Source organism: Vulpes lagopus, chromosome 1 (assembly GCF_018345385.1).
Source record: "Vulpes lagopus strain Blue_001 chromosome 1, ASM1834538v1, whole genome shotgun sequence".
NCBI lineage: Eukaryota > Metazoa > Chordata > Mammalia > Carnivora > Canidae > Vulpes > Vulpes lagopus.
The window spans coordinates 180509213-180535747 of record NC_054824.1 but is presented as its reverse complement, the minus strand read 5'-3'; the positions used below and the strand labels follow the sequence as shown (position 1 = coordinate 180535747).

Below are 26535 nucleotides of genomic sequence, written 5' to 3'. Positions count from 1 at the left end.
ATAATACAATTTTATCATTGCTTGAGATGAGTAGGTCATATTTCTCTTTAAGCAGTGCATCCTAGACAGCACTGTATTTTAACATGAGGTATCCATTATCTCATGTTTCTAAGTTCATCTCTCCATTTGATCAATGATGGTAAAGAGATCAATGGCCACAGGTGAACTTTACTCCATGGACTTACAATAGGGATTTGAAGTTGAAAATTTACCTTGTTTTTTTATGCAGTCTGAGTTAATTATTTATGCTGCTGCTCTTGTTTCCCTTATAAGTTATTGTATTCTTACTGGACTCTGGCATGAAAAGTGTTGTCCATGAACATAGTCTGCGTTATTTTGGTATTATTCAAAAATATTTTAAATGAAATATAAGTTTTGTTACAAAGACACTTAGACAGATGTTGTAAATAATTAACTTTGTCTTCAAGCAAAGTATTGTGTACTTACTGAGGAGTCCCTAGTGCTTTAGAATTGTTAAAAATCTTTGTTGGGCACACCATTGAAGATGAGGTCGAAAGATTTGTCTTTTATCATCATATTCATCATCTCAGGAAAACTCTCTGCAGAAGGTAAAATTAATTTGTAATATTCTCTATTCTCTAAAAATATAAAAGAGAATTCTAACATACATTTAACTTGAAGTTTTATTATAGACTTTCATTTTTATGTATCAACTTTATAAAAAGCATATGTCTTATCATTTTTATAAATATTTAGGCAGATTATTTTTCTCCTTTGGGCATAATTAGTAAACTATTCCTATAGTGACAAACTTAGAAAAACAAGACAAGACGAAAAAAAGAAGAAACAAAAAAGCCTGTTTTGTATCATTAGGTTTTAGGACCTAATTACTTAAAAAAGGTTTTTCAAGCTAACAGTACTGCCACGTAGAAGTTGTATGTTAACTTTAATTCTAATTTCATATTAGAATTCATTCCTAACATGGCAAAGCTTGTATAATTTAAGTTTTATGTTCATAAAGTGAGAGCTTAGTGTGGGAAATTGGAGAAAGAAATAGCCATAATTCATCAAAATTTTTGAATCTTCACCCTTTGATGTTTACACTAATTTGTTCATTGGTTGAAATTTTTAAGTAGTGATTAGAAGGAGGACCATATAATTGATCATGCAGACAAGGACACTTCTGAGAGTGAAGTGGAGCTCTATTAATAATGATGTTGGACAACGGTGTAAGTTATGACTGTACTGATGAACTCCCTCACTCTTAGAGATCTTTATCACCAGACTGCCCAGTGTGTGAATAAGTGTGCCTGAGGCAAGCAGAGTACGTGCAGATTATTGAGGAATAGTTAATTGTGCTATTTATTAAACTGTAAGGAGAAAAAAAACAGACAGGATAATTAGGTGTCAGCAAGAGTGAATATACAAAATAGGAAACCACAGCAATAAGACTTTTCTAAAATAAACACCTAAGGGAATTTATTGAAACAAAATGCCCCATGGATTATAATTGCCTTTTAGGCAATAGTTTACTACAAATTTCTACCACAAAGGATCTGCAATTAAAATTATGCAAGTAAAATAAATAGAATTAATCATATTTAATACATTCAATTCTACAATAAGATATAATTTTTGCATGAATAGTTTACTGTCTAAACTAAATATTGCATGAATATTTTTCTGTCTAAATAGGGAGACACCAGCTGATAGAATTTTCTATCAAGACATTGTATTTTCTAGATAATTTCCTGATTATTACATAGTTATCTCTTCTTTTACTCAAACAAACCAAAAAAGAAAAAAAAGTAACCATAATTTCATATTTCCATGCTTTCTCTCACCCCCTTTAGGAACATTAGGGGCAAGAATTGAATTTAATGTCACTTCCCATTTTATAACATGCAATCATCATTGGTCTATGAAATTGCCGCTTTTGCTTTATTTATGCATTTCCTCCCTTTGTCCCTGACCCTGAATTCTATTTCCCTTAGTATCAAACTGGGAGCCACTAACAGGTGATATATATTTGATATATATATATATATATATTTGATATATTCTTAAATATGTAACTATCTGAACTGTGTCTTGTTTTGTGTGTGTGCTTCACAATTCACATAAATGAAAGCTTGCCATAGAGTTTATCTTCTTACGATTTTGTTTTACTTGCTATCATTTAAACATATTTCCATGTTGCTGAATCTGTTACTTTCAACTGTTACAGTGTTTCAGATATTTTACTTATCCAGATTCCTAGTGATGCACAAATAGTTACCTCTTACTTCCTTCTTTTTTTCTCTCTAACTTCCTTCTAACCACAAATAACTCTAAAATTACTGTGTCATATAATTATCTTATTTAGTTGTTACAATTTTTCTGTGAAATGTGTGTTAACAATACTTTGTTGTCTACTTCAAAGTTGCTAAGAGAGCAGATCTTAAAAATGCTCACCACGTGGGAATAAATTTGTAACTGTGTGGTGACAGACATTAACTGGATTTATTGTGAGATCACTTTGCAATATGTGCAAATATATATGTACACCCATTATGTTGTACACCCCAAACTAATATAATATTATACATCAATTATATCTCAATAAAAATTATCTCAGTAACTATAATATTTACTTCTGTGTGACAGGCTTCTTTCACTGAATAATATGTTTAGGAGATTCACCATTCAGCATTCACCACGGCTGCATGATATTCAGCATTGTATTGCTGTGCAATATTCCACTAGACGCATGTCTAAAATGTGTTTATCTTTTCGGTCATGAACGGGCATTTGAATTGTTTCCAGTTTGAGACTACCTGAATAGTGCCACTATGAACATGTCTTTAGGTGCACAGATAAATACTTTTATTCCTTCTTTCATTTTGTCAATGTGGTGTATTACATTGGCCAATTTTTGTATGTTGAACCATCCTTGCATCCTGGGGATAAAGCTCACTTGCTCATGGGTCTTTTAATATGCTGCTAAATTCTGTTTGCTAATATTTTGTTGAGATTTTTTTGCACTGATGTTCATAGGGATGAGTGCTTTTAAAAAATGGTATGTGTATGTTCTGTCTTAATATTGCCAAAGAACACTGAGTACTTTTTATGAGGTCTGTGACCATTTACATGTCCTGCTTTGTAAAGCTCTTGCCCAAATCTGTTATTTTTTAATTAGTTGTCTGCCTTTTATTTTTAAAAAAAATGGCATTCATTAAAAAATTTTGTAGGTTTGCCTATCTCAAGCAAAATTTCATCTATTCTAGAACTCTGCTATCCAATATGGTAGCCACTAGCTACATACAGCTATTGAAACATGGTTAGTTCAAATTGGGATGTGCTGTATGTGTAAATATACTCTGGGGTTCAGACTTAATAAGGAGAAAAAAATGAAAAATATTTTTAACAGTTTAATGGGTCAGATAAAATGTATTATTAAAGTTAACTTCAACTACTCCTTTTATTAATGTGACTATTAGAAATTTTAATTACATATGTGGCTTGCATTATATTTCTATTAGAAACTGCTGTTTCACAAAGTTAGGGAAATCCTCCCTGAGGAAGTGGCCAGACCAGTTTTATTCTGTTGGTTATTGGTGATTGCTAGCAGATTAATTCTGATTGAAACAGAAGTCTCTTAGAAGGTAGGCATTAAAAACAAGTACTTGTTAAAGTGGCTACAGATACTGTGAATTTAAAAATATACTGTCATGCAATCACACATTTCACGGTTTTAGATATTTTTCAGTTTTCAGCTTGATATTTATTCATTTCAGAGAAAACTTGTGGTCTTCCTAGTGTGGAAAATGGAAGAATTGCACAATATTACTATTCTTTTAAAAAATATTACTTTCCAATGAGAATAAATAAAACACTGTCATTTGCCTGCTTGGCTGGTTATACAACTGAAACTGGGAAGCAAGAGCAGCGAATCACATGTACCCAGGAGGGCTGGTCTCCAGAACCACAGTGCTTCAGTGAGTCTATGGGCTGCATCCTCAAAATATTTATAATACTTAAAGAGATTAGTCCATAAGGGTCCAAGATAACCTGGTGGGTGGTGAAACCTTTTGGTTGATGAAAACAAAATTACTGGCTCACTGTCTCTTTTACAAAATGAAGGCATATTCAGAAATTCTGAAACAATATTTCTTATTAAAATGTCATTGTCTTTGTTTTTAATAGTCCTATAAAGAGAATAAGGATAATTATTGAAAATGATATTATCATATTGCAAGAAACAGAGATGCAAAGGAGTTACTTTAAAGATTGAGGAACTTCAAAAAAAAAATAAATAAAAAAATAAAGATTGAGGAACTTAAACAGATAAGTGTGCATAAGAAGCCAGAAAAATGCTGGACTCTGGTCTTAAGAAGAATAAGATTATTACCCTAGTGTTTTATCCTTTGAAAGACTCATCTCTCCTTTTTGTGCCAACTTCTTCTCCAATAAATTCAGAAAAGTGTGTTTTCTGAATTTTGAGTTCAAATTTGAAAAAAGGAAATCTGATTGGTTCATCTCATTATTTCATGCCACGGTACCCTATAGTCAAACCATTAATGAGCTTCTATTAGATCAGCTAACCTCTTTTGAGCAAAGGATTCTCTAAGCTCTGTTTTGCAGAGTAAAGGCTTTAGTTCGGTCTGTTTCATTTAGAAAAAAAATGAATATGATGGTTACAGAGGTTGTTATATCTAGTGAACATATCCATTTGGGATAATGATCCTTTCCATGAATTTTGAACATACCATAAATTTAAGCATAGCACCTTTAGTATTAACATAGACCATAGATTAACTCTAATAAACAAATAAATATTCATAACTAGTACTTAAAAATAAACATTAGCAAGAGCTTTGAAATAAGAGCCAGAAAAGAAGAACTCAAGTTGAGTATGTAGTCTAATGGTTAAGACACAACCTCCGCAGTTAACCTGCCTGCATTGGAATTCTGCTCCACCACTGGGAAGTGGGCATTGTGAGCCCAAGTTTCTCACCAATAAAATGGGCATAAAGCTACTTCACTGAGATAATTCATATAACATGCTTGCCACACAGCAGGTACTCCATATATTTAAACTCATATTAACCTTGGACAAATCTCTTAACTTTTGTGAATTGATTTGTTATAAGGGTCTAATAGTACGGCTTAAAAAATTATTGCACCCCATTCAGTGCTGAAGTAAATTTATCATCTAACACAACACTGTTGTAAGTATTAGCTAAAAAATAACTGCAAACTCAAAGATTTTGAATTACATGTCTGTGATTCAGTCTTGGTCTACAAGGACTGACTATGGACTGGCTCTGCAGACTTACTATGTAACTAGGCAATCATTTGCTGAATTGAAAAAAATGAATGAATAAAGTTTTCACATTAAGGTATTTGCAGACTTATTTAAGGATCCATAAACTAGGTATATGTTTTTGTTACATGGTGTTAAAAATTGTCAAACACAGTAGATTTAAAAATATTAGGAAGTAAATCCAAATGAAATTTCTTCTATTAGCCACTAATGATAGTTAGTGGAAGAGCTCTGTTATATTTTCTAAAAGTAGATGTGAGAAGAGTGGGATTCACTACCAGAACTGAAGTTAATCAATACAAAGAGTGTCATTGTTGAGTTGAATCAATTTTTGAAGAAATTTGGTGCAGAACATGCAGGATAATTCCAAAATTAAACCAAATCAGGAACTGTAGAGTGAAATTTTTCTCTCCCCTTTAAATTTCAAGAATAATATTAAACTTTTGCCTTAGTTTTACAATTAAGTAAAAGACAAGCTTAATTTCACCAAGTTAAGCAAAGACATTTTTTCCCATAGAAAAGTGCACTAAGCCTGAGCTGAGAAATGGTTACATCTCTGATGTAAAATTAATGTACAAAATTCAAGAGAACATGCGTTACGGTTGTAATTCAGGATATAAAACCACTGGAGGAAAGGATGAAGAAGTGGTTCAATGTCTTGCTGATGGATGGTCTCCTCAACCTACCTGTAGGGAAGAACATGGTATGTGTTTAAGAATCACCTCCTAAAGCTGAAGATAAGGGACTGAGAGAATAGTACTTTCTTATATTGAAAGACATTTTTATTTAACAGAATTGATTTTTCATTATGTCTGCAAATGCAAGAAGTTGATATATGTTAAATGTTTCCTTAACCCAAGAGTTGAGAACTCCCACAACTCTCCTACTCCACTAGTTCCTATTTAATTTTTTAACATTAATAGACTTAATTTTAGAGCAGTTTTAGATTTGCAGAAATATTGAGCAGCTTATACAGAGAGTTCCCATATACCCCTTCCCACCCTTGGCCACATACAGTTTCCTGTTAATGACATTTTGCATTTAGCGTGGTGTATTTGTTGCAATTGATGAGCCAATACTGATATGTTAACCAAAGCTCATACTTTAGGGTTCATTTTTCGTGTTATACAAGCTATGAGTTTTGTCCAATGTGCAATGACATGTATCCACCATTAGGATATCATACAGTATAGTTTCAATGCCCTAAGAAGCCTCTGTTTCCATATCCATCCATTTTTCCTTTCCATCAAACCCTTGGCAACCACTGGTCTTTTTTTTAATTATAGTAAAATACACATAACATGAAATTTACCATTTTAATTATTTTTAAGTGTACAATTCAGTAGCATTCACAATGTTGAATGACCATCCCCATTTTTTCCAAAACTTTTTCATCAACTCAAGCAGAAACTGTACCCATCCTCCCTCTATCCCCCACCCTACCCCAGTACCTGGTAACATCTATTTTCTATCAATTTCCTTATTTTAGGTACTTTGTATAAGTGGAGTCATTCAATAATATCCTTTTACACTTGGCTTATTTCGCTTAGCATAATGTATTCAAGGTTCATCTGTGCTGTAACATGCAACAGAATTTAATTTCTTTTTATGACTAAATAATATTCATATATATGATAGATACCTCACATTTTATTTATCCATTTATCCATTTTTTAAAAACTGTATTTATTCATGAGAGATACAGAGAGAGAGAGAGAGAGAGAGAGAGAGGCAGAGATGCAGGCAGAGGGAGAAACAGGCTCCATGCAGGGAGCCCAATGTGGGACTTGATCCCAGGACTCAGGATCACGCCCTGCGCGGAAGGCAGGGTCTCAACCACTGAGCCACCCAGGCATCCCTATCCATTTATCCATTGATGGACACTTGGTTTGGTGGCAGTTCCTCTAAAAGTTAAACATAGAATTACCATACTATCCAATAATTCCACTTCTAGGTATACACCCAGAGCAATTGAAAGCAGAGACTCAAGCAGACACTTGTACACCAATGTTCCTAGCAGCATTTTTCACAACAGCTAAAAGATGGAAGCAATTCCTTCTTTATAGTAATGAAGAAAAGAATGGAATGGAATAAAATGAAAAAAAAAAACCTAAGCCTATTTCTCGCAACATAAATAACTATTTCCTTTATTAGAGGAGAATTTGGGATAGTATTATTATTTTTTATTAGTAAACCAATATCAATATATAAATAATCCAATAATTTGAATATACATATTTTGCTACTGTGTTGTTAGTCATTTAAATTGTACAAATCCTCAGATGGCACATAATCAAAAAATTGTTACCATACAAGACTTCAGTTGAATTCTGACCTTTTGCCAAGTACACTAGACTAGAATTTAGAGAAGACTGGTGGCATTAAGACACAAGTGTATAGGGCAGCCCCAGTGGCCCAGCAGTTTAGCACTGCCCTCAGCCCAGGGTGTGATCCTAGAGACCCAGGATCAAGTCCTATGTCAGGCTCCCTGCATGGAGCCTGCTTCTCCTTCTGCCTGTGTCTCTGCCTCTCTCTCTCTATGTCTGTCATGAATAAATAAATAAAATATTTTTTAAAAGACACAGGTGTATAAAAAAAAAAACGGGAATACAGCAATGGGACACTGGCTATTTATCAATTTTGCCAAAGGTTAATTCTACTAAATATGTTTAAGATTTTGTGAAAATACATTTTGAGATTGATTTTTAATATTATAGCTTTAGTGATAAAGTGCACAAAATAACATTTATTTTTTTTTAGAAACATGTTTGGTCCCTGAATTATATCATGGAAATTATTCCACAACACAGAAAACATTCAGAGTGAAGGACAAAGTACAGTATGAGTGTGCTCCTGGCTACTATACAGCGGGAGGAAAGAAGACCGAAGAGACAGAGTGTCACACGTACGGATGGGCCCTCACACCAAAATGTACCAGTAGGTCCTCATTTTAAAGACAATCCAGTCTCATTTTAAAGACTTTGTCTCATACAGCAATGTTTATAAATTGTCCCACTACTTATGCTTCATTTTTCATACTTTTTGGGTTTTTTTTTTGCTCCTAGTTTTAATTATGTTGATCATAGGCTTTGATCATTTAAAGCTCTCAAGTAAAAAAGAACTCCTTTTAGTTCAGATAATTATTTAATAAATATAAGAATTGACAAGATTTTATTATATAACAAAATATAACATATAATATAATGTTATATAATTATATATAATAATCATATATAATTATGATTAATATTATATTTATAATATATAATTATATCAATTATATTTATATAATATATAATATTACTTATAGTATATTTATTATGAAATATATATTATATTTATTTATTATATAATATTTAATAAATATAATATATAGTATATTTTTATATAATATATAATATAAATATATTATATATTTAAATATTTATAATATATATGATATATTATAGAATATAATATATGAATATACATTATATTATTATATTATGATTAATATAATAATATAATATAAATATATCATATAAATATATATTTATGATATATATGATATATTATATAATATAATATACATATATTATATTATTATATTATGATTAATATATTAATATAATATAAATATATATTTATAATCTATATGATATATTATATAATATGCAAATATATATTATATTATTATATTATGATTAATATATTTTTATATATGATAATTATATGGTTTTAATATAATTATATATAATATAACATATAATATAATGTTATATAATATAATAATATATAATATAATGTTATATAATTATATAACAAAATATGGCAAATTAACTAATTTCTATTCCAGATATAGTACATAAGTAGTAGGTAAACTTTGTTCAACAGAAAAAAAATAACACTCTTTTGTATTTCATTTGTTCTCTCATTTTTAGAGTTAAAATGTTCTTCTTTAAGATTAATACAAAATGGTTATTTTCATCCTATTAAGCAAACATATGAAGAAGGAGATGTTGTTCAGTTTTTCTGTCATGAAAATTATTATCTAAGTGGATCTGACTTAATTCAGTGCTATAACTTTGGTTGGTACCCAGAATCTCCTGTATGTGAAGGTAATTTTTAAAATTTCATACTCACACAAAATACCATGCTTTAGCTTTAATTTCTCTGAAAAAAAAATGTTTTTGATATCTAATCCTTGTCCTGAGTCTTATTATTTTTAAGTTTGAGGTAGAATTTAGTGATTCATCAGTTGCATATAACATTCAATGCTCATTACTTCAACTGCCCTCCTTAATGCCCATCACCCAGTTAACCGATCCCACCAGTCCTCCCCTCCAACAACACTAGGTTTGTTTCCTAGGGTTAAGAGTCTCTTATGGTTCACCTCCCTCTCTGTTTTCATTTTATTTTTCCTTTGCTTCCCCTATGTTCACTTATTTTGTTTCTTAAATTCCACATATGAGTGAAATCTTATGGTATTTGTCTTTCTCTGAGTGACTTACGCTTACTCAACCATCAAAAAGAATGAAATCTTGCCATTTGCAATGATGTGGATGGAACTAGAGGGTATTATGCTGAGTGCTATTTTTAAAAATAAATATGGTCTTTCAAATCATTGCTATATATTTTCAGCAATATTTAATCTGAAGAAATCTTGAATTTTGTATTAGTTTGTAGAGTGGTTATAACTTTTAAACTCTTTATTATAATAAATAAATTTTATTTATTGGGAATTATTAGATTCAGTTATCCCAAGTTGGCAGCTTTCTGAGGGTTCTTTCTTATTTAGACACATATTTCCTGATATGAAGATATGAATATACAGTCTTCAAAATGATGGGGGTAAAGAACAGAAAAATCAACAGAATATTACCCAGAGTAAAAATGAAAAATATGGTCCTCAATTAAGAGATATACTAAAATGTAATGTCTATGGTAAGTTTCTATCACTGGACATGTACAAGCAGATAGTATGATCACCCGTTGGAAGACAACAATTCAAGAGTCATTTAAACATAGCTACGGTGAGATATGAAGGAGATCCAAGCCTAGCAGAGAGAACTTATTTGAAAGAGTAATTGACACAGTGTGACAAATATGATAAAGTCATGTATAAAGTATTTGAACAAACATGGAAGGTTTTGATTGATATGGTGTGGGATAGCATTTTTTGGAAGTAATGGAAAATATTTGAATTGAAGGAGTTTGAGAATTGGGAATGGGGAGAGGTAAAGGTCTTGATAGCTTCTGTTTTCCCTGTAATATAGAAAATAGTCATTATTGGTAGACAAGAGGAAGACAAGAAAGTGGAACTTGGAAGAGAGGATGAAGTTTTTTAACAGATGCTAGGAGACGTGAAAAAGGAAGATGACCACGAGTATGAGATGGGATTGCCCAGAATGGTCCTAACTTCAATGTTTTTGTTTTTAATTTTCCAGTCCTGCTCAAGAGCTTTGGTCTAATAGTAGAGGAAAAAATTGTTAGCAAATTATCTGTAACGTGTTATTCCAGAAATAAATAGCAAGCTACTTAAAATCTACTCCACCCTCCCCACCCAATTAGTCAGCATGCCAATGTGCCTGTTATTTTCTCTAGTAAATAGTCATTAAATGTAGGGTAGGCAGTGCAGTTGGCTGAATAATAATAAGTTATATCCTAATCTCTGGAACCATTGAGTTACCTTACTGATATGGCAAAAAGGACTTTGCACATGTGATAAAGGTAGGTATCTAGAGGTAGGAATAATTTCTGGGATTATCCATGTGGGCTCTAAATGTAGGAGGCAGAGGGAAATTTGACTACAGAAGAGGAATAGAGATGTGACAATGGACCAGAAACGAGAAGTTGGAGCAACAGGAGAAAAGGTCGTGTGCCCAGGAATGCAAGGAAGCTCTAGAAGTTTGAAAAGGCAGAGAACCTGATTTATAAAGCTTCCAGAAGGAATGCAGCTCTCCTGACAACTTGATTTTAGCCCAATGAAACTGATTCTGGACTTCTGGCTTCCAGAACTGTAAGAACAAATTTGTGTTATTTTAAAACACTTAATTGTAATGATTTTTCCCAACATTCCTTTGAAAGGAAATGAACACAGTCTATGATGTAGAATCGTTAAGAACAGATTTTATTTCAATCATATAGACATAGGTACAAGAACAGATCCACCACTTAATAGTTAATTTACCTACTTCAGAAGTTTTATTTTATTTATCTATAATATGAGAAAAAGAATTGTCCCTGCTTAATAAAGCTATTTTAGGATTAGAGGAGATGATGAATGCTGTTTTAATTCGCTTGCTTTTTTGGTTTCCTATTGGTGCTTAACAATGCTATTTCAAGTTTAGCAGCTTAAAACAGCACACTTGTGTTATTTCACAATTTCTATAGATCAGGAATTTGAGCACAGATTATCTGGCTCCTCTGCATTCCTGTTGGACAAGACTGCAATTAAAGTGTCAGCTGGGGCTTCAGTCTCATGTGAGGCTTGATTGGGGAAGAATCTGCTTTGAAACGTGGTTTTTGGTAGCATTGAGTGCTTTGCAGATGGCTGAACTGCAAGTCTCAATTTCTTCCTGGCTGCCAGCTGGAGGCAGTCCTCTGCCTGTTGCCTTTTTGCCTTCCCCATTTGGGGGCTTATAATGTGGGAGCTTGCCTTTTTATCAAAATCAGCAAGAAGAGAGTCTCTCAGCAAGAATGGCCTTATTGTACTATGTTGCCTATCACGCTAATCACATACATCCCATCATCTTTGCGGCATTTGCTGGTTAGAAGCAAGTCACAGTTCCTGCTTACTTGGAGGGTTATCACACAAGGAAGTGAACATCAACAACATCAAAAGTGGAGCTCAAGGAGGTGACCCTAGGATCTGTCTTCCATACTTCCTATGGTACTTGGCCTAAAGAATGTGCTTATTAAATCTACCTATTATAGTTTTGCAATTATATGGCTAAATATGGTGATTTTTTTTATATAAGGAAGAAGAAATCGATGTCCTCCTCCACCTCTGCCTCTAAACTCCAAAATCCAAACACATTCAACAACTTACCGTCATGGAGAAACAGTTCATGTAGAATGTGAGCTTAATTTTGAGATACAAGGATCAGAAGAAATACGTTGTGAAAATGGAAAGTGGACAGAACCTCCGAAATGCATTGGTTAGCAACACCCTAATAAGCTTTCCCTAAAATGAAGTCTGCCTGTGTAGCTAAATGGTCTTTTTTCCTTAATTTGTCTCTTTTCAGAAGAAAAGAAGACAGCCTGTGGGAATCCACCCTTCATTGAGAATGGTGCAGCAAACCTGAACTCTACGATTTATTACAATGGGGATAAAGTGGCATATGAATGTAAAAGTGGGTATCATCTCCGTGGATCCACAGAAATTACTTGTAAACGTGGAAAATGGACACGTCCTCCTGAGTGCATTGGTATGTATGCTCGATTTACCAGCAAATAGCTAAGCCTGTTGCATAAAATCTGTCATTCTTGTTATTCAATCCACATACTTTTAGCAAGAGACTACTGTTTAGAAAGGTTAAAAAATACATTGATTCAGCACCTATTCTGCTACTTTTTTTTTCCGTATATGCAGCCATCTTAGAATTTAACCCAATATAAAGATTTGGGAAACTAAAAAGAATTTTGAATGTACAATAGTGCTAAGTATTGTTATCTGACCTGTTTGACACTGTGACTTGAGCTTTATTTTTTATTTTTATTTATTTATTTTTTCACTTGAGCTTTAAATGAAAGCACATAAGTAACTCTGGATTGGGTAACTGGCCATGATCGTGCTCTACTTCCTCTCCCTTCATGTCCTACAAAGTTACGCTAGGGCACTCTGTTCCTGCCTTTGAGTCAGTCCTTCTGATATTGCTTATGCATCTGGCCAGTCTGAAGCCTACACCCTTCTGAGACCTTTCCCTGGTCTTTTGTTTTACTGACATGCACAACCAGGCTATGCTGCAACCAGGCTATGTTGCCAGGCTATGTGCTACTCTTCCCATCATCCTTCTCATTTCTTGATCTCTCCTAGAAAGATCTTCACAGAGATGTTTACTTAAGATTTACTTGTTACATGAGAGAAATGCTATTAAGGATGCTAAAGAAACAAGCAGAGTAAGAGAAGAAATAAAGAGAGAAAAAGTGGAAAATTTCGTCCACGGATTGACTGAGATCTGAGATGAAAAGAATGAGAATTAAAAAGTAAAAGTGGATAATGACAAAGGGTAGTTTTAGAATTGACCATAATCCTCAGGTTATTGTTTATCTTTCTACACATTTTAATAATATTTGTATCATGATTCCTTCATAAGCAAGAAAAGTGACAAATATGCATATGTTTGCATGTTTAGGCAAATGGCTGTTTATTCTTACTTAGTAAATTTTTAAAAACTATTTTACTTATTTATTCATGAGAGACACACAGAGAGAGGCAGAGACATAGGCAGAGGGAGAAGCAGACTCCATGCAGGAAGCCTGATGTGGGACTCAATCCTGGGACTCCAGGATCATGCCCTGAGCCAAAGGCAGATGCTCAACCACTGAGTCACCTGGGCGTCCCTTACTTAGCAAATTTTTAAAATATTTGGGCTGAATAGCATTTTTCTTATTTCTGGAAAATTTAGAAATCAATTGTCCTGAATAATATAATACAAATATTGAAGAACAGTAGTATGGATAACTATATGATATCATTATGTTGTTATAAGTTCATATTAATTTGAAAATAACCTCTTTCCTTAGAAAATATTGAGAATTGTAAGCCTCCACCTCATGTAATAAATGGGGCTGTCGTTGATGGATTATTAGCAAGCTACACAACAGGATCCTCAGTGGAATATAGATGCAACGAATATTACTTATTGAGTGGAGCAAAAGTATCTCATTGTGAACAAGGAGAATGGTCATCCCCACCTATTTGCTTAGGTAAGACAGAGAACACATTATATATTTAAAAAAATTTTTTTCCAGCTTTATTTAGATACAAGTGATAGATAACATGAATTTAAGGTATATGAGGCAATGAGTTGATATACATATATGTTTTGAAATGAGTACTGCAATAAGGCTAATTAACATTCCCTTCACTTGACATTGTCATAGTTCTACTACCAATGATCTTATCATTATGAGAACGCATTTAAGATCTACTCTCTTGGCAACATTCCCGTATTCAAAAGAATATTGTTAACTCTAGTCGTCGTTATGTACATTAGATCCTAGAGCTTATTCCTTTTATAACAACCCACTGAATTTCCTTTACCATTATGTTTGTATTTTATGTGATTTTTATATAACATTTTATATAGCATGGGAATGAGGATTTTTGTATAAATCCTTTTCCCCAAGTGTTTTCTCTTCTCATTTTTGTAAGCAGAAAATCTAATATCATAGGTTCTAAAACTACATTAGTTCTTAACTACGGCTTTTTAAAAAATTGTGGTAAAATATGAACAACAAAACTTCACCATGTTAGCTATTTTTAAGTGCGCATTTCAGTGGCATTCAATAGATTCACATTTTTGTGACTGATTACTTTTTGTGTTTTCTCCTAACTGAAATTTCGTCTTATTATACTCCCCATCATCTCTCCCTATATTGTCTCCAGAATGTTATTTGGAGAGAATAATCAATCCAATTCTTTCCTTAGTAGAGAGTATTGTTAATAGCTTTCTCAGCTGTCAATTCCTCACTTGAATGGTTACCTTTGTTCTATTTTGTTAAGCAAATAAGAACATGTTTGTGATTACTTTAAATATATTTTGGATTAAGACATGGTGTAATTAACATTAATGTTTAAGTGGAGACTTAAAGGAGCTATCAAAATAATTATCTAAGTTGAGATAACTTTAAACACTGATCAATTGAGTTTATTTTGATTTGATTTGGTTAAGTATTAATATATTAGTTATATATGCTTATATATATCAAATTAATATATTTGATAGAAATGCAATTGATTTCTATTAATTTTGTATCCTACAATTTTACTGAATTCATTTTTTACTTTTAATAGTTTTTTAATGGAGTCTTTAGGATTTTTGTGTATAGTAGCATGTCATCTGCATATAGTGACAGTTTAATTTTTTCCTTATCAATTTGAATGTCTTTTATTTCTTTTTTTTTTTTTTTTTTTTTGCCTCTAATCGCTGTGGCTAGAACTTTCAGTGCTACGTTGAATAAAAGTGGTAAGAATGGACATCTTTGTCTTGTTCCTGATCTTAGAGGAAAAGCTTTCCATTTTTCACCACCAAATATTATGTTAGCTGTAAGTTTATCATATATGGCCTTTATTTTGTTGAGGTACGCTCCCTCTAAACCACTCTATTGAGTGTTTTTATAATGAGTAGATGGTGACATTTGTTAAATGCTTTTTTTTGCATCTACTGAGATGATCAGATGGTTTTTATCCTTTGTTTTGTTGATGTGGTATATTACATTGATTGATTTGTGACTATTGAGACATCCTTGCATCTCCAAAATAAATTCCACTTGATCATGGTAATTAATTTTTTAATGTGTAGTGGAATACAGCTTGTTAATAATTTGTTGAGGATTTTTGCATCTATGTTCACCGGGGATATTGGCCTGTAGTTATCTTTTTTCGTAGTATCTGTCTAGTTCTGGTATCATGGTGATCCTGGCCTTGTAGAATGTATTTGGAACCGCACTTTCTTCTTTTATGTTTTGGAATAATTTGAGGAGAATAGATATTAACACTTCTTTAAATGTTTAATAGAATTTGCCTATGAATCCATCTTGTCCTGGACTTTTATTTGTTGGGAGGTTTTTGGTTTTTTTTTTGTTGTTGTTTGTTTGTTTGTTTTTAATTACCAATACAATATTGTTACTAGCAATTGGTCAGTTCAGATTTTCTATTTCTTCCTGATTCAGTTTTGGAAGATTATTTTCCTAGGAATTTATCTATTTCTTTCAGGTTGTCCAATTTGGTAGCATATAATTTTTTGTAGGGTTCTCTTATAATCCTTCATGTTTCTGTGGTGTCAGTTTTTACTTCTCTTTTGTTTCTAGTTTTATATATTTTTGTTCTCTCTTTTTTTCTTGATGAGTCTGGCTAAAGGCTTATCAATTTTGTTTATCTTGTCAAAGAAAGAGCTCCTGGTGTCACTGATTTTTTCTTCTTTCTTTCTTTCTTTCTTTCTTTCTTTCTTTCTTTCTTTCTTTTGTTTCTGTATCTTGTATTTCTCCTCTGATCTTTATTATTTTTTTTCCTTCTACTAATCTTGGGCTTTTTTTTTTTTTGCAGGGGGAGTGCTCCTTTAGGTGTAAAGCTAGACTTTTTGGGATGCATAGCATATATATTTACAGTTGTTATATGCTCTTGTTGGAATGATTTGTTTATCATTATGATTAGACAGTGCTTCTTGGTCTCTTGTTACAGTCTTTGTTTTAAGGTCTCTTTTGTCCAATATAAGTATTACTACCCTGGCTTTTTGTTTTTTTCTTCTACTTGCATGGTGTATCTTTTTATATCACTTCACTTTTAGGTCTAAAGTGTGTCTCTCATAATTTAAACAATATATTTTTTAGAATTATTATTCGTAATTCTATTGACTTTAAAATTTTATTTATTTATTTATTTATTCATTCATTCATTCATTCATTCATTCAAGCGAGAGATAGAGCACAAGCAGGGGGAGTGGTAGAGGGAGAGGAAGAAATAAATTCCCTGCCAAGGGGGGAGCCTGATGCAGGCTTTGATCCCAGGACCCCGGGATCACAAATCAAGCTAAAGGCAGACAGTTAACTGACTTAGCCACCCAGGTGCCCCTTAAACAATATTTTTTAATGTTCAAATTAAATGGTTTTAATTTATAATATAATAATAATAAGAAAAATGTATAAATTCATTTGTTAGGAATAAAGTGTTTCTTATGTATATGTGTGAGGAGTTTTAATAATGTTAAATATAAAACATTGCTTTTGATACCTGTCAAATTTTTCATTTTAAATATATATTAAGCTTTATATTTGCCAAATAAGTAAATAATTTAAAAGACTATTTTGTTTTACAGAGCCGTGTACTATTAACGTGGATCGCATGTACAGAAATAACATAGAGATGAAGTGGAAGTATGAAGGAAAGGTCTTACATGGAGATTTAATAGATTTTGTATGTAAACAAGGATATGACTTATCTCCATCAAACTCGTTGTCTGAATTGTCTGTACAGTGCAATAGAGGAGAAGTGAGATATCCTTTATGTATTAGAAAAGGTAAAACAGTGCTTTCTGACAACTTATCAGGTGATCAATATTACCACTTGAGTTCAAAGTATATGAAAGACCCTATGCAACTCAACATCATCATCTTCTAATCTATAAATTGGAAATGATCTGATCAATATCCAATAAGCACATACACTTAAGTAGGATGACATTGCTGACATCTTTTAATTCCAATAAGTCAATTTTATGAAGAGAGAAATTAGTAGGTCTTATAGATATCACCAGACTATCAGAGGACTGATACCCCTAATGTGAACAGTCAACAACTCTGGAAAACATTGCTTTTCTTGGGGTTTGCTGGAGAGTATTGTTTCAGAAAAGGGTTGATGCAGATTTAGAGATTCTGTATTCTCCTTGGATATGGAACTATTTTATTATTTTTAATAAGAAAAAATGGAAGAGGATGCCTACAAAAAGCATGGCTTCAAAGGGGCTTCCTACATTTGCACTTTTGATTAGATAGAAAGAGAAAAATAAGATCATGATCATAAATACTTTGCCAGTCTCACATATGTATTTCAATATTATAAATAAAATTGTAACCACAATAATCACTTTTATAGTATGAAGCTATTGTAGAACTATGCTCTCAATTATTTAAAAATTGACAGCTACTTAAAAATATTTTTACATGAAATATCTCATTTTATTTCTTTTTTAAAAGATTATTTATTTTAGAGAGAGAGACATATTGTGGAGAGGGATGGGGCAGAGGGAGAGAAATCCTCAAGCAGACTCCACACTGAGCACGAAGCCCCAGATGGGGTTAATTCCACACCCCTGAGATCATGACCTGAGCTGAAACCAAGAACCTGTGCTTAACCAACTGAGCCACCCATGTGTCCCTATCTTATTTTATTTCTGTAGCAATTATTAAAGTATTAGAGGTTTATTATAAAAATTCATTGTATATTTTTAAATCATTTTTGCAGAATCTAAAGGAACATGTGGAGCTCCTCCACTTATTAAAAATGGAGTCATAATTAGTTCGACATTAGGCATCTATGAAAACGGTTCCTCGGTAGAATACAGATGTTTTGATCACCATTTCCTTGAAGGGTCTAGGGAGTCCTATTGTTTAGAGGGAGTGTGGACTACACCACCATCGTGTTTAGGTATGTACTATGAAATATCCACCTATTTAATAAAATAAAACCACATTTTGTTCACTTTCTATTTTCTGTTAGTTGATATAACACTATTATAATGCTTAGTTTGCTATATTTGTGTATCAGTATACTTATTTCATCACTGGTTTCTATTCTTTCCTATAGATAATAAATAACTATAGTCCAGCTTGCCCTAACAAATAGTTATTAAATACAAACCACACACCAGTTACTGGTGTTGTATGGGGCTATTAAATGAACAAGCCATAGTGGTGTGGATACATGTGTTAACAGTTATCATTCTGTGTGATCGATACTATAATAGAAAATATGAGTACAATGGGGAAATAAAAAGTTGAATCAAGTTATGCCTTATTAGTGAAGCATCTGAGTAGAAGTAATAGTATCTACCAAGATTCTCAGGAGGAATTAAAAGGCATATCTTTAAATAAAAAGAAAATATTTTTTTCCATTTCTGACTTATTTACTATCTTCTTTCACCAGCTTGGACGTGAGTATAATACTGAGTAGAAGAGGCAATGGATATCTTGTTTTCCAACCTGACAAGTAAAATTTTCAATAATTTATCTTTAATTATAGGGTTATAAATATTTTAAAATCAAATTTAAAATAAAGATTGGTACCATTTCTTCCTTGATAATTGCAAGAATCCACCAAACATGCCATTTGAGCATTGAGTTTTCTTTGAGGAAAGATCCTGACATCTCTCAGTTTTGATAGGGTGGCTTATAAGAATTTGTCTGTAATATCTAAATTGTCAAATTTGTTGACATAATGTTGTTCACAACATCCTTTTACATTCATTTTAATGCCTTTAGTGGTATGTCTTTGTTATTACTGCTATTAAAATGTATCTCTTTCTTTCTTGACTGTTTTGCTAAGGGTCTATAACTTTTTTTTTAGAAGTTTGGGGTTTTTTAGGAAAGATCTGTTTATTATTTTAGAGAGAGAGCACGCAAAGGAGGGGAAACAGGGGTAGAGGGAGTTTCTTTAAAACACAGTTTATTTTAAAGCATACTTATTCAGTCTGACAATCTTTCCTCTTATAGTAGACTATTGAGTCCTTATACATATTAAGATAAATACTGATAAATTTTGGTTTATAACTACCATCTTACTATACTAGATATATAACCTATCTATTCTGTATTCTTTTCTCTCTCTCTCTTTTTCTTTATTCTGGGTAAATTAATTCTTTTTATACCATTCCACTCTCTACTAGCTTGTCAATACTTTCCTCTTGGCTTCCTTTTATTGTTATCACTGAGACTACATAATTAACCATGATTTATTACAGTTGAATATAAATTAGTACTTTTACCACTTTTCTAGGACCCAGAACATTTTATCTTGATTTACCCTTCCCACTTTTTTTATTACTGTGTCATGCATTCTCATTCTACATATAGTTTAAGTCCCAAAGACACAATGAATATTAGGTTGTCCAAAAATAATCTTTTAGATTTATTTATATGTTTTTCAGTGCTTTTTTTTCTCATTTTCTCCTGTTTTTCACTATTTCTGATAGGGATCATTTTCCATATGCCTGAAAAATATTTCTTTATTATTTTCTCAGTTTTTGTTTGTCTGCAAATTTCTTTATTTTCCTTGACTTATGAAGAGTAATTTTACTAGAGATAGAATTCTAGCTTGATTCTCTTTTTCTTTCCATGCTTTAAAAGATGTCATTTTATTCTTTTCTGCATTTTATAGTTTTTGTTAGTAAATGCCATTCTTAATGGTACTTCTTCGAAACTAGGTTTCTTTTTGTACTCTACTGGTTTTGAGATTTTTTCCCCATTATTTTCAGTAGGCTATTTATGTGGGGCCTTCATGTGCATTTCTCCAAGCATTTCATTCTTCAAGTTGGTAGCGCTTCTTGAATCCGTGGCTTGATTTTTCAAAGGTCTAGGAAAAAAAGTTATCTAACTTTTATCTTCTCTTTGTTTCCATTTGACAATTTTTTATTGATATATCTTCCAATTCATTAATCCTTCCTTTGGATGTGTCCAATCTGCTTTAAACTCATCCACTGAGCTCTCAATATCCTTGTATTTCTAGAATGCCCACTTTATGCTTTCTTTTTTGTATATTTCAGTTGTCTGATGAAAGACTATCTTAACATCTACTTCTTCACCATGTTAATCACACTTATCTTTAAGTCCTTACTTGCAGACTCCATTATCTGAATCATCTGGAGCCCTGTTTCTATTTCTAGCCTATTTTTTTGCTTTTTCTGTTAACAGTTGATTAAATATCAAATATTATGTATGGAAAATTTTAGAAGTTTGCAACAATGATGTCATCTTGTTCCAGAGAATACTCATCTCCTTCCAGCTCATAGTGTAGGGGAAATTGGCCTCAATCTAACTAGAGATGAAGCGTTTTCTAAGCATATCTTCAGACCTTTGTTCACCCCTACTAATAGAATATAACCCCGAGGGCTCTTCACTAAGAGTTTGGTGTTAGACAAGTTTCCTCCTTCTTGACTTTCTGCTTGGCTCTTTATCCTCTCTCTTTCTGCAAGTCAAGAATAGGCAAATGCTTCAAGGGAAAAGCCAGTGCAGAGTACCGTGTTCATTCTCTGCACCTCCCATTCCTGAGTCCTTGACCCCTCAAGTCCTAGCTGTCATAGCTGATCTAAATTTCCAATTTTCTATCCTCAACAATGGGAGAATTCCAAAAGCTCTGCTAGCTCTATGTTTGCTGTTGACCATTCTCTACAGTCTCTCAGCTCATGCTGAGAATCAACAAATGCTCCAAGAGCAAAATGCCACACAGAATGTTAGACTCATCTGGATGAGCTTTAACCAGAACCTTCGCATCTTGAGTACTGATTGCCTTAGAAATTCTCTTCTGCCTTGAGATACTTGCTTCATGTCTGTTTTCAGATTTTCTAGTTTTTAGTCAAAGTGCTGGTCTGATATAAGCTATTCTGTCATAGCTGAAAACAGAAGGTCCATGAATTAATTTTTAACTTGTTTTAATTAAAATTTCATGTTTTGTAGAACCAGGGCATTTTTTTGGCATTTTAAATTATAGTGCCATTTGACCTCATTTCCAAAGATATTTTGCAGTAACTGTATTCTTTTAGAGTCTTTCTGATTATTTTTGTTCATTCTTATTCTATCTATAGAACTGCTAGCATAACATCTGACACATTGAGATTCAATAAATACTTACTAAAAATATTGAAAAAAGATGTTTGTTAATGTTTTACAGTTGTATGATTCATATGTTCTATTAATAACTCTGGACCTTTAACCTACCTCAGGGCCTACTGTTTAGTGCTATGTCATCCAGGAGGCAAATAAGGACACACTCCATTTCCTGAAATAACTTGACATTTTTGAAAGTATCAATATTTTGGAAAAAAAATCAAAGAAATCTGTTGGGTATACTAATAATTACCTTAAGTTTTTATTTTTTTGTTTTAATGCATTAGTGGAAGGACACAATAATATTTTCAATGTTCAGAATTTAAATCATCTTAATCTAATATTGATATTCCTTAATAACTAAAAATTTAAAAGGAGGAAAACTGTCAACCCCTCTGGAATCCATCAAGTCATAGAGTTTGAGTCATTGTTGAGAATCCAGCTTCTTTTTACATTTCCATAAAATCTATCCAACAATCAAATACTTTGTCTCATGGAGATTTTATTTGAGTTTCCTGAAGAAAAAAAATAAGAAAAATAGTATCATTTCAATAATTATTAGCAACTATTAATGCTTTTTATAAAAACACCTTTTTTTGTTTGCTATCCTTGAAAACCATAATGGTATAAAGCTAAGTGACTAGCAGGACATACACTTTTTCCAAATCCAGGACCACAGAGATAAATGGCAGACTTTTTCTGTGAGCTTTGAACATATTTTCTGACTCAAATATTAATTCTGACTTGGTTGCCACTCTAATGCCTAGGAATTTTAAGGTCATCATGAATAGGAAACGCAATGCTCCCTGTTAATGCCAGGATGTGTCAAGATAATTTTCTTCTTTTTATTTTTCAGAGCCTTGCACATTATCTTTTGTTGAAATGGAAAATAATAATGTATTCCTGAAATGGGATTTTGACAATAGACCATATATTTTCCATGGCGAGTATATTGAGTTTCTTTGTAAGAGAGATACATATATAGCTGAGTTCTCAATGATTGGATCTGAACTCAGAGTACAATGTGACAGAGGGCAGTTAAGATATCCAAGATGCATTCACAAAGGTAAGGAGAAGCTAGTGCCTATAACTGGTTATTTTCTTCAGATTTTTATTCAAGAGATTCTTTATGTCATAAATTTCAGAGATATTAGGTTCAACAAAATTCCAACTTTATGGTCATTATATAGGAAAAAAAATTTTATTGTTTTCAGCCAAGCAGACTCTGACAACTTTCTAAGTTGTCTGAATTCGAAGTGTTGTTTGCTATTTCATATTTGTGACACTTTGGCAATTGCGTAAATAAATTGATTTATATGTGCAATATTTAAATGTGAGAAACAAATTATATGTTGAGATAGAAAGTTGCATTTTCTTCCACTTCCCAGTATAGGTACAAGTGTAAGTTATGAGAAGATGGAAAGATGGGAAACAAAGTTGCACAAATCTTTCTGCTGATAGAAGAACATATTAATAACAATGATTAAAATTGTTATTTTCAGGAACATATTTCTGTGTAAGACCTTGAAAACGCTAAAGTGTTTCCTTATGTGACAATTTAAATATATATATATATTATACTTTTTTATTTGTTTTTTCCTCATTCTTTTTTGGTTTTTATTTGAGCACAGTTTACACACAATATTACATTAGTTTCAAGCATACCACACAGTGATTCAACAATTCTATTGTTATGCTGTGCTCACCACAAGGGTAGCTATGATTTGTCATCATGCAACGCTATTATAATACCATTCATTATATTCCCTATGCTGTACCTTTCATTCCCATGACTTATTTATCCATAACTGGAAGCCTATATCTCTCACTAAGTCCCTTTTTCTCATTTTGTCCATCCTTCTATCCTCCTCCTGACTGGAAACCATCAGTTTGTTCTCTGTGTTTATGGATCAATGTCAGCTTTTTGTTTCTTTGTCTTGTTTTTAAGATTCCACATATAAGTGAAATCATATGGTATTTTTTTCTCTGTCTAATTTATTTAAAGACCCTGAATAGCCAAAGCAATCTTGAATAAAGAAGAACAAAAATGGAGGTATCAAAATTTTAGATTTCAAAATATACTACCAAGATATAGTAATCAAAATAGTATGGCACTGGCACAAAATAGACACATAGATAAATGGAACAGGATAGAGAGCCTAGAAATAAACCCATACTTTTATATGGTCAATTAATCTATGACAAACGGGGCAAGGATATACAATGGGGGAAAATAAGTCTTTCAATAAATAGTGAGAGGAAATCTGGACAGCTACATGCAAAAGAATGAAACTGGACCACTTTCTTACATGATACACACACACACACACACACACACACACACACACTCAAAATGGGCAAAAGACCTAAATGGGAGACCAGAAACCATAAAACTCCTAGAAGAAAACAGATAGTAATCTCCTTGTCTTTTGCTTTAGCAACATTTTGCTAGAGGTGTCTCCTGAGGAAGAAAAACAAGAGCAAAAATAAACTATTAGGACTACATCAAAATGAAAAGCTGCATAGAAAAGGAAACCATTGACACACAAAAAGACAACCCACTAAATGGAAGAAGATATTTGCAAAGGATATATCTGATAACAGGTTAATATCCAAAATATAAGAAGAATTTTATTTTTTTAAAGATTTATTTATTTATTTGAGAGACAGTGGAAGGGGGAGGGGCAGAGAGAGAGAGAAAGAATCCTAAGCAAACTCCATTCTAAGCATGGAGCCTGATGTGGGACCTGACCTCAGAACCCTGAAATCACTACCTAAGCCAAACCAAGAGTTGGATACTCAACCAACTGTACCATATGGGTGCCCCAATAGATGGAAAATTTAAAAGCCTCCCCAAATGCAGTGCCTGGATGGCTCAGTCATTTAAGGATCCCACTCGATTTTGGCTCAGGTCATAATCTCAGAATCATGAGATTGAGCCCCTTAGGCTCAATTCTCAGTACAGAGTCTGCTTAAGACTCTTTTCCCCCTCCCTCCGCCCCTTCTACCACCACTCATGTTCTGTAAATAAATAAATAAATAAATAAATAAATAAATAAATATTTTTTAAAATAATAAATTAAAAAGGGACAGAGGACATTTCTCCAAAAAAGACATACAGATGGCCAAAGACACGTGAACAGACAAAATGATGCTCAACAGTGCTAATCATCAGGCAAATGCAAATCAAAACCATGAGATATCACCTTCCACTTGTCAGAATGGCTAGAATGAAAAAGAGAAGACATAAACAAAGGTTGGCAAGGATGTGAAGAAAAAGGAACCCTCGTGCCCTGTTGATGGGAATGTAAATTGGCACACCCGCTTTGGAAAATAATATGCGGGTTTCTCAAAAAGTAAAAATAGAATCACCATATGATCCAATAATTCTATTTCAGGATATTTACCCAACAAAAACAGTAATTCAAAAAGATATATGCACCCTTTTGTTTATTGCAGTATTGTTTATAATAGCCAACATATGAAAGCAGCCCAAGTGTCCATTGATAGATAAATGGATGAAGGATATGTAAGATATTAAATATATAATGGAATATTACTCAGCCATAAAAAAAGATGAGATCTTGCCATTTTTGACAACATAGGTGGATCTAGAGGGTATTATGCTAAGTGAAATAAGTCAGAGAAAAACAATAACCTTTTTTATATTTCTTTATGTATGAATGAAGAATAATCCTGTTTTTAGTAAAATATTACAATAATACAATTAAATGAACTAAATCACTTTATAGGATTAGGATTTTGACACTTTTAAAGATATAGTATAAAATGGAAATTGTACTTTATGTTCAATTAAGAATATTATAGAAATAACTGAATGCAAAGTGTACGTGGTTTTGTTCTGATCATTATGAACAATGAACAAAAGGACATAAACAACAAAAGGGCAACTTTTTAAATACTTTTAATAGTCTGTAAAAAATATTCATAAAACACTCATGGGTAAAAAACTAAAATTTTTTAACTATGGTAAAATCAGGATAGAAAAACTTTATATGTATTTATGTGTTGTGATGTATGTCAGATTTCTCATTTCAAAAAGAAAAAGAGGTAAGTGACTTAGAAAAAATTGTTTAAAAATTGTATTATTGTATAAAATGGCACTGAATTTTTAAAAAGGAATTGGTGGTATAATTTACAAGTCTATCTACTTGCTTTTATCCATAACTAGCTAAAACAATGACTAATTATATGAAATATTGAAGCACTGAGATTATAATAAATACTTGACCAGAAATGTTGCTTATTTCAAAAATCTCTCTTCCTTCTTCTCTCTTTCTCATCAAGGATGATGTCTTATCAACAACCCTGAAGGACATAAAATATATGGCAGAAAGAAGAATGGCATATCACATCATTAAATCCTTTACAAAACATAATTTTTAGAAGAAAAATTACAAATCTCTAAGTTTTAGCTTGCTTGAAGATTTAAATATAAATTGTCTATGTCAAATATTTTTTATTTATAAATAAGCCAGAACATGTTTCCTTCCTAGTTTGACTGAATTGACATGTAACTTAACTTTTATTGCATGTTTTCCATCTGTTAAAAAGGTTGATCCATACGTCAAAATGTTTGTTGCCTAATATTCATTCATTGTGATATATTGTTGCCTTCAAGATATTTGTCCTTATCATATTCATTAATATTAAGGTTTTCTGTTACTCTTAATTCAATCTTTACGTCACTATTAAAGAACCAAACACACTAGAGATAAGAAACTATA

The 26535-nt window shown here is 32.2% G+C and overlaps 1 protein-coding gene across 1 annotated transcript; it reads left to right on the top strand.

The window, feature by feature from the left end:
• The first annotated feature begins 371 nt into the window (after positions 1–371).
• On the top strand, positions 372–26535 carry F13B (coagulation factor XIII B chain). Its single transcript, XM_041727260.1, has 12 exons — positions 372–569; positions 3738–3938; positions 5784–5969; positions 8027–8203; positions 9187–9363; positions 12226–12405; positions 12493–12675; positions 13994–14176; positions 17287–17487; positions 18432–18614; positions 22644–22853; positions 26096–26535. The coding sequence occupies exons 1-12, from the start codon at positions 506–508 to the stop codon at positions 26098–26100; spliced, it is 1950 nt and encodes a 649-aa protein (XP_041583194.1). The 5' UTR covers positions 372–505; the 3' UTR covers positions 26101–26535.